The following is a 9824-nucleotide window of genomic DNA, read 5'->3' on the forward strand; positions in this document are numbered from 1 at the left end:
TATATACGAGCCTCACCTCCCCACATCCCATCCACCATGACTTCCATGATCGACTCACCTGGTCGCCTGTTGGCCCCATTGCCTTCGACATTGCTCATGAACGAGCACTTTCAAATGTCTCTGAATTTTGCCAGAATCGAGAAGCTCCTTCTCGTGTGCAGGTGCCCCAAGCCATTCTTGATGTCGAGGCTGACTCGATTCTGCCGAGACGAGGATAAGTGCGAGTTCTCCTGGCTTGTTCCCTACAACGAGAGGGGAAGCGTGTCTGTGATGTACATTCTGGCCATTGTGCTGGATGAGACCGACACCAAATCGGAACGAGAATGCATGCCACGACATCGCATCAGACGGCAACAGGTGTTCATGTTTCTCCCTGGAGCAGCAGCTGCTGGATATCCGATGGAGCCAACGTACCTGGATTTCTGCTACATGCAGGGTCGTGTGTTTGACCACCACGAAGAGATCATTGAGAATGTGCTCAAGTACACATGAACCACTCGACGGCAAGCAAGCAGAAAGCGGACGAGTGGCTCTCAAAGGCTGCAGCCCAAGGATTCACGTACGCCCAGGCGATGCTCGAGCATTTTGCCCAGAAAACATGGCCACTGACGACGATTCAGAGGAGGTAGAGGGGATTGAGTACAGCGAGGCCAGCACGGAAGAACATCTGGTGAACTTGACCGATGGCTGTACTGATGCAGCGCACCCAGCACGAAGCCACAGCATGCCACCTGCGCTTGTCTTTGTCGCTGTTCTATTCGCACTCGCTCGACAATCCTCCTCATGGGCGCCATCTACTCGGAGCGGGGCTTGTACTGGGGATAGCAACCACTGTGGCCTTGGTGACAGTCTCAGGGCAGCACTCGAACTCAACCGATGGGCTGGATGATGGTGATATCGTCTGCTTGTAGCGACGCACCAGCATGCCCAGCAATGCCGCTGCCCACTCGGCTCTTTCAACCAGGGCATCAGTGTCGAAGTACTCGCACCTCGCTGGAGTTGAGGACATGATCCTGCGGGTTGGTGACGACCGCTCGATTGAACCTGCGAAACACTGTCGAGTCACCCTCGCCATAGTCAAACATGAATGGCGACTTGTCCACAACCACGATCATCTTGAAGGGCTGTGGCGACCAGTGGTGCCCAAGGAGCGGAGATTATGAGCGATCTGCGAACACACTCTCTTTCCAATGGTCCCTGCCTCTCATTGACTCCATTGCACACCCTTTGCCATGCTTGCACCCGCTCTCACTCCCGCGCCTCACTCCCGAGTCACATCTGCGCATTCCATCCCACCAATGAACGACACAACCCCGCTCAACTCTCCAATGCGTGCCTGGTTGAGATGTGGCCAGTATTGTTGTTCCTCGAGTCGATTGTACCTCGCACTCTCACACAAATCCCATTCCATATTTGTTTTTCATGACCGAGTCTGGTCGACTCTGTGCTGTGAATAGGAAGACTCGATTCCATGTCTGATTCCATGTCTGATTCCATGTCTGATTCCATGTCTGATTCCATGTCTGATTCCATGTTCAATGCATGTGGCGATACCTGTGGCAATGTCCTGAGCAACAACGACTCCAGCCAGCAAACCATCGGATCGAGCCAGGCTTGTGTGTATGTTTGGTGGTGGTGCTTGGCCTGCCAGGGTCTGGCTTGCTTCGCCGCAATCTGCCTCTCTGTCTCCTGTCCATCGCCATCACCCACTTGCCTCCCTCCTGTCTCCATCAACTTGGCAAGCATGAACGAGCCTGCTCCAAACACAGCAGCATCTTCCGCCCACCAAGCTCAAGATGAATCCAAACCAACCTCGTCGATGCCCGATATCGCTCAGCTCTCACTCGAACACAACCCAGACATCTTCACCATCGTCTGCTGTAACGATAGCTTCCAGCTTGCCCTCGACCACAGCACCATCAAGGCCCTGCTCCGAGTGTGCAAACGAGCCCAGTCTCTCCTGAGCTCCAAGGTGCCTCGCTTCCTCACCTGGTGCCAGAAGGCTGGATTCTGTCGTCCAGATGGACAGATGCGGATCGGTGTTAGAGTCCGAAGGGGACTCAACGGCAAAAGAAGAAGTGAGCTCGAAGTGAGCTCAGGGAAAGCAAGGGTAAAGTCCGAAGTGGACTCGGAGAGGGAGCGAGGGAAGCAAAGATCCGTTCAAGATAAGACTTGTCTCGAAATGAGACGTGAGGAACACTCAGAGAATAAAGTAGAAGGCACTTTATTTAGTCCTATTTTGAACGCTGAGGTTCGACTACACATCGCGGGGGTCAGGCTATTTATAGACAAGTCCGGACTTGGCAGCGAAGGGCGGCCAAGGGAGGGAAAAGTGGGCGATCGAGCAGGGCGAAGGGGGCGATGCACGAACGAGGGCCGAGAAGGACCACCGAGACGGGCAGAGAACCAAAGCGAGAGAGGCGCAAGCAAAAGCGAAGCACCTGGCAGGAGAAACGTGCAAAGGCGAAGCAATGTGACTCAACATCCAAGAAGCGGATTGGTCAAGTATAAGGTTGGGGCAAATGCATGCGAGATGAACAAGAGATCGGGGCGGTCAGGCAGGTCATGAGTCACCGGTGGGGGGACACATGACCGGCAGCCGAATTGCAGCCAATCGCAGCAAGGCGCGTGCACAAACAAACCGGCGCGTGCGAAGAAGACAAAGGAAGCGGAGCAGCGCGGGAAAACGGAAGTGCGGAAGGAGCGGAAAAGACAGGCAAAAGGCGGAAAATCGGAGGGGAACTACAAAGCTACACACAAACAAACAGAAAGCGCAAAGGAACAACCAAGTGTGCAGTCAAAGTGGAAAACAAGCAGGAGCTATCCCTAACATCATCCCCTTCCTTAGCGACGAACTCCGGACGTCGCCTTCGGCTTTGAGGGATAGCGAAGGTGGAAGTCAGCAACAAGATCAGTGGCGTGGGAAACATTGGCAGCGGGCTCCCAAGACCGGTCAGTCTCGGAATAGCCCTTCCACTGAACCAAGTACTGTAAGCGACCACGGAAGAGCCGAGAATCGAGAACAGTCTCGACCTCAAACTCTTCCTGGGAGTCAACAAGAATGGGAGGTGGTTCGGGTTGGGTGAACTCGGGAACAATGTCCTTCGTTCGGGGTTCAAGGAGGGATACATGAAAGACGGGGTGGACTTTGAGTGTGGAAGGGAGTTTAAGCTCAAAGGCAACGGGGTTGATGCGGCGAAGAACTTTAAAGGGGCCAAGCTTTTTCTGATCAAGCTTGTTGGAGGGACGAAGGGTGCGGATGTGGCGACGATCAAGAAAAACGAGGTCGCCAACGGAGATGTCGGGAGTGGGGAGACGGGATTTGTTGGCCTGCACGGTGTAGGACTCTTGGGCAACCCGGAGGTTGGCCTTGAGATCCTCGAGAACGGTCTGAAGTCGGTCGACACGTTCCTCGGCAGAGGGCACAACAGAGGGATCACGAATGATGGAGGGATCAAAAATGGGGTGATGGCCATGGATTGCAAAGAAGGGAGTCATGCCAGTGGAGGTGTTTTCCGAGTTGTTGTAAGTGAACTCGGCAAGGGGAAGGTGAAGGGTCCAGTCGTCTTGCAGGTAATTGCAATGGATACGCAAATACTGCTCGATGACCTGGTTGAGAACCTCGGTCGAACCGTCGGTCTCGGGGTGGAAGGCAGAAGAAAGGGAAATCTTCGTCTTCAGAAGCTCATTGAAGCGCCTCCAGAAGGCCGAAGTAAACTGAGTTCCTCGGTCCGAAACAATAGACCGGGGACAACCATGCAAGCGGAAGATGTGGGAGAGGAAGAGTTCGGCGGTTTGCTCGCCTGTAACCGTCTTCGTGGTGGGCACAAAGTGTGCTTGTTTGGACAGGCGGTCCTTAACCACGAAGATCGAGTCAAAGCCGTTCGAAGGTGGGAGATCCGTGATGAAGTCCATCGACAGGTCCCACCAACGTTCGGAAGGAACGGGGAGAGGGTGAAGTAAACCATAAGGGGAGTGACGGGACGGCTTGGCTCGCTGGCACGCTTCACAATTAGCAATGAAGCGACGCACAGACTTACGAAGCCGGGGCCAGTGAAAGTCCCGGGAGATGAGCTCAACGGTCTTGGCAAGACCAAAGTGACCAGCGGCAGCGGAGCAGTGACGTTGCTCAAACACTTTGAGCTGGAGCTCGGGGGAAGGGACAACGATCAGGTCTTTAAAGTAAAGGAGACCGTCACGGAAGGAGTAATCGCCATCAAGACGTTTGGCGTTAAAGTCAGAAAGGAGGGAACAAGAAAGGGTGGCAGCTCGAATCTCGGAAAGAAAGTCGGGATTCGAGCCGATAACAGTGATGCTGTCGAGAGAAATAGACTCGAACAGCTGAAGGAAGTTGGTGGAGTGGAGGGAGTCACCAGGCTTTATCTCAAAGTCAGAACGGCGACTGAGAGCATCGGCTTTGGTGTTGAGACGACCAGGGCGGTGGTAAATGCGAAAAGCAAAGTCAGAAAGGAATTGGGCCCACCGGAACTGGCGGCGAGAAAGTTGAGAAGCGGCAGTGAACCGGGTAAGGTTCTGATGATCAGAGAAAACAAGAGTGGGAATATCAGGGTCGGCAGCCATCAAGTAATGACGCCAGGCGGTAAAGGAATCGACAATGGCGAGGAGCTCTTTGTCGTGAGTGTCATAATTCACCTCGGCGGGACGGAATTGCCGAGAGTGAAAAGCAACGGGGTGAAGAGCGCCGTCAGGGTCAAACTGAGAAAGGACGGCACCCAAAGCAAAGTCAGAAGCATCGGGCTCGATGACAGCGGGTTTAGAGAAATCAAAGTATCGAAGAATAGGTGCGGAAGTGAAGGAAAGTTTAAGAGAATCAAAAGCCTCTTGGGCCTCGGGAGACCAAGAGAAGGTGGAGGATTTGGTAGTGAGGGAAGTCAAAGGACGAGCAAGTGCGGAAAAGTCCTTGACGAAGCGGCGGTAAAAGTTTGCGAAACCAATAAAGACTTGGATATCGCGAGCAGAAGAGGGAACAGGCCAAAGGGAAACGGCCTCGACCTTGGCAGGGTCCATTTTGATGCCATCGGCAGAAATGATCATGCCGAGAAAGTCAACTTCAGAAAGGTCAAAAGAACACTTGGCCGGATTGACCTTAAGAGAGTGTTCACGAAGGCGAGAAAGAACAAGCTTAACATGCTCCTCATGCTCCAGGGGATCTTTTGAGAAGATCAGGATGTCGTCAAGATAAATGACAACACAGACACCAAGGAGGTCCGAGAAGATGTCGTTCATAAAAAACTGAAAAGCAGCGGGGGCATTCGAAAGACCAAAGGGGATAACATTGTACTCGTAAGAGCCAGATTTGCAAACAAAAGCAGTCTTCCACTCATCGCCCTTCTTGACACGAACCAAGTGGTAAGCATCAGGAAGGTCAAGGTGTGAGAAGACGCGGGCAGAAGAAAGTTTATCCAGAAGATCCTGGAAGAGGGGAAGAGGGTAGCGGTTCTTCTTCGTGATGGCATTGAGGCCCCGGTAGTCGACGCAAAGGCGAAGACCACCATTGGGCTTCTTCACGAAGAAGCAGGGAGCACCAACGGGAGAAGAGGATTTGGAGATCCAACCACGTGCGAGGGCGTTGGTCAGATACTCCGAAAGAGCAGATTCCTCGGCCGGGGACAAAGGATAGACTTTCCCCGGCTTTGGCAAACGAGGTTCCTTTCCATCCTCGGTCCGTACAAACTCAATAGACAAGTCATACGGACGGTGAGGAGGCAAGGAAGAAGGAGGGTCAGACTTGAGGCTGAAAACGTCGCCAAACTCATTGTATTTGAGCGGGACACCTCGAGAGTCAACAGGGGTGCCAGACTCGGCATACACCTTCGTCGTGAGCACGGACCTTATCGACACCGTAGGATACGTCTCCGGCGAAGGAGGACGGATATCCATTTGGGCAGCGAAAATGTCGAGCTTGTCTTCCCGTGCAAGACGGAGAAGACTCGCCGCATTAACGAGCTCAATGTCGGGCGAAGATAAAGCCGTTGGCTCTTCAGAAAGCGAAGCAGAGTCAAGGCGGGAAGAAAGGGAAGGCGAAGTGCCAAAGGAGGGAACCGGTGTAAGGGAAGGACCGGAGGGAGGAGTCAAAGGCGAAGTGCCCGAAGGGGGAGGCGAATAGCCGGAAGGGGACGAAGTGTCCAAGGAGGAAGCAGAGACATCCGCGAGGATGTGTCCATCAGCAAGGCAAGAGGGATCGGAGAACGAAAGGGAGAGGGACTTCCAATTGACAACTGGATTATGCAAGCGCATCCAGGGAAGACCAAGAGTGATGGGAGTGGTGGAGAGTCGAGTCACAAGAAAAGAAATCGACTCGGTGTGGGAACCAATGGTCAACGTCACAGGAACGGTTTGGAAACGAATGAAACCGGCCGAAGAACCATCAGCAAGGGAAACGGAGTAGGGAGTAGAAAGAGGGATAAGAGAGAGTTTATGGAGATCCGCAAAGGCAGGATCAATGAGGGCAAGAGCGGTGCATCCATCATCAATAAAGACAGAAAGGGAGATGGAGACCGGGCCAGAAAGACTCATGACGACAAGGGTGGCCGGAAGAAGAAGCTTATCGTCCGATAATGACGAGTCAGAGGGGGAAGATGTTCGTATCGCCGAACAGACCACCTCGCTTACTTGCGAGGTGCTGCTCGGCTGTGGGCATTTCCCGAGTTCCGTTTGACCAGAACCGGGCACTGCTGAACATCGCGACTGCCGGGACAAGACTTTTCCCCGCAGTACAAGCAGAGACCCTGCTCACGACGTCGCTTTTTCTCGACGTCGGAGAGCTTAGCAGGGCGGACCGAGACAGAGTCAAGGTCCATGGGAGTGGGTGCAGAAGAGGAGGAAGAAGAAACATGCGCGGGAGAATGGTGGTGATGGGGAGCAGAGCGAGAAGAAGGAGGAGGAGGTTGGGAACGGGAGGAGATCTTGAGACGATGGAGGGCATCGTCGTACTCGACCGCTGCCTTGATCAACTCAGGCAGGGAAGCGGGAGCGGGGCGGAGACCGATGAAGGTGGAACTTGACCTCAGACTTCAAACCCTCCTTGAAGAAGTGCATCTTGGTGGGTTCATCAGTCTGGACGCGGGCGGCGAAGCTGGACGAAGCGGGTGGCGAAGGCTTGGCAGGACTTGAGCTGGACCAAGCGCTTGAGGTCGTTCAAGGCCTTATCTTGCGAGGAGGCCGTGTCCTCACCGAAGGTCGACTTGAGGGCAACTTCAAAATCCGCGAAGGAAGCCGGGAAGCGGTTGGCCATGTAGAAGGCGGCCTCGTACCACTTGAAGGCTTCGCCGCGGAGGAAGGAGGTGGCGTAAAGGACCTTCTGGCGCTCGGGCGCGAAGAAGGCAGGATCGGCGAGGAAAACCAGGTGGCACTGGGCGAGGAAGGCCGTCGTTTCAGTCACGGGAACCTAGGAACTCCTTGGGCTTGTTCACCTGGTAGACCTGGCGGGGAGCGGCGGCGGGAGCTTGCAGGTCCTGGATCTGACGATGGAGAGCAGCGTTCTGGGTCATGAGGGCGTTCATACGCTCCTCCATGCGCGCCAGATACGCAGTTGAGGTCTGCAGGGGGTGCAGCAGGCTCAGCCATCGGATCGACGAGGGAAAGAGAGGCGAAAGAAGAAGAAAGGCCGGGAAGCCAAGAGGGAGCGTTCAAAATGATGTTAGAGTCCGAAGGGGACTCAACGGCAAAAGAAGAAGTGAGCTCGAAGTGAGCTCAGGGAAAGCAAGGGTAAAGTCCGAAGTGGACTCGGAGAGGGAGCGAGGGAAGCAAAGATCCGTTCAAGATAAGACTAGTCTCGAAATGAGACGTGAGGAACACTCAGAGAATAAAGTAGAAGGCACTTTATTTAGTCCTATTTTGAACGCTGAGGTTCGACTACACATCGCGGGGGTCAGGCTATTTATAGACAAGTCCGGACTTGGCAGCGAAGGGCGGCCAAGGGAGGGAAAAGTGGGCGATCGAGCAGGGCGAAGGGGGCGATGCACGAACGAGGGCCGAGAAGGACCACCGAGACAGGCAGAGAACCAAAGCGAGAGAGGCGCAAGCAAAAGCGAAGCACCTGGCAGGAGAAAACGTGCAAAGGCGAAGCAATGTGACTCAACGTCCAAGAAGCGGATTTGTAGGAGATGGTATCTCCGACGCTGTGCTGCGCGTACTGCGCGTACTGCGCGGCGCAGTGGGTCGTGACCTGTGCTGCGCTTTGCGTTTTCACGCACCGCAGGCAGGCCACCGCAGGGTATACCTGCGGGTTGCCCCCGTTCCCCCCGTTTGTCTGGAGTTCGGTTTTATCGTGAAAACGTAAGTGCTCCCCGAGCTCACCCGTCCGCTAGAGTAGCCTAGCACCGCCCTGTTCTGCCCCGTCCTGTCTTGTCTTGTACCCCCTCCCTCCCCGTCTTGCCCCAACGTCCCAGTAGTGGACGTTACATGGTAGCATCGGAAATCCTCGTCTTGTTTTCGTCCTGTTTGTCCTCTTTCTAGATCCTCAAGCTGGATCCCGCCTCTCTTGCCGACCGACTCTCCTCTCTGTCCCTGGAGCCTGCCCCTGCCATGAGCAACCCCCGCCCACTTCCGGAAGCCTTCCTCAAGACCTTCCGTGCCCCAGTGTTTACTGGGAAGAGCCGCTCCTCCTCGGTGGAGGACTGGCTGCAGCAACTCGAGGACTACCTCGATGCTGCCCAAGTCGCCCCCACCCACCACATCGTCGCCGCCAAGCTCTGCTTAAAGGACCAGGCGTACCGTTGGTACCGCCGCCAAGGGTTCGACGAGCAGAGCGAAGGTGTGTTTGACGACTTCAAGGACCGCCTCCGTCGCCGCTTCGGCAGCCCCAATGCTGAACTCATTGCCCGTGACAAGCTATACTCTCTCGTGCAGCGTGGTTCTGTGACCCGCTACATCGAGGAGTTTGAAGACCTCTCCTCCCAGATTGAGGAGCTGGGCTCTGCTGATGCGATGTACCTCTTCCAGAAGGGCCTCAAGCCCAAGATCAGAGAGTACATCGCCAGCAACCCTGATGCCCGCAAGTCCCTGGACGTGATGATGGACGTTGCCGAGAACCTCGACAACGTCCAGTACCATGGCCGCCAGTTCTACCCGCAGCTGGCAGGCGGCCATCGGTCTCATCACGTCCCAGCCCGTCCGCCTCGCCCGGCCCCGCCCGCAAGACCCATGCCTGAGCCCATGGACGTTGACGTCAACGCCATGGAGGCTCGTGGCCCTCCCCGCTCCCGGTTCCAGCAAGCTGCCACTGTCTCCCCCAAGGACAGACAGAAGCAGGAGGACCTCCGCCATGGTTCCTGCTTCTTCTGTCACCGACCGGGACACCAGGCCAAGGAGTGCCCCATGAAGTCGGGAAACGGCCGACCCTACTAGGTGGCTCTGGAGCCCTAGTAGGAGACCAACGCCGTGGATTGCTCAATGCAGTCCACGCGTCTCCAGAGGAAGTTCACCTCGCCCCCTCCCCCGAAGGAGAAACAAACCAAGTGTTGTGCGTCGTGCGAGAGGTGCATGGTGGCGCAAGCCGCCTGCCTCTCCACGAACGTGAAGAGAAAACCAAAATTGAAAACCAAAACAAAAAAGAAAATCAAGAACCCTTGAGGGACAGGACCGCCTGTGCCCTCACCCCTGTCAAGTCGTGTGTGTCGGATGCTTCCGACATGTGTCCGCAAGCCGTGGACGTCGTGTGCAATGGCGTGCTGACGCCGCAGGCCCCCGCAATGGCCGAACCCTATCCAAAATGTCCGAGTGGCCGTGATGAAGCCAACCAAGACCAAGTGTCGCCCGTTCCCCCAAGTCAAGTCATGGTGCAGGAGGCTGTGCAGGAGGAC

The 9824-nt window shown here is 55.3% G+C and overlaps 2 protein-coding genes across 2 annotated transcripts; both read left to right on the top strand.

Annotated features, from left to right (window-relative positions):
• Positions 1-36: 36 nt before the first annotated feature.
• Positions 37-629, top strand: BJ171DRAFT_483245 (uncharacterized protein; the record flags this gene model as incomplete). Its single annotated transcript, XM_053108964.1, has 2 exons — positions 37-439; positions 484-629. 2 exons carry the CDS (start codon positions 37-39, stop codon positions 627-629), a joined length of 549 nt encoding a protein of 182 aa, XP_052961478.1.
• Positions 630-1744: 1115 nt separating this feature from the next.
• BJ171DRAFT_592759 (uncharacterized protein) lies at positions 1745-2082 on the top strand (the record flags this gene model as incomplete). The annotated part of the gene is made up of 2 exons (XM_053114508.1): positions 1745-1972; positions 2074-2082. The coding sequence occupies 2 exons, from the start codon at positions 1745-1747 to the stop codon at positions 2080-2082; spliced, it is 237 nt and encodes a 78-aa protein (XP_052961479.1).
• Positions 2083-9824: the final 7742 nt, after the last annotated feature.

Source organism: Polychytrium aggregatum (assembly GCF_025602895.1).
Source record: "Polychytrium aggregatum strain JEL109 chromosome Unknown BJ171scaffold_212, whole genome shotgun sequence".
Lineage (NCBI taxonomy): Eukaryota > Fungi > Chytridiomycota > Chytridiomycetes > Polychytriales > Polychytrium > Polychytrium aggregatum.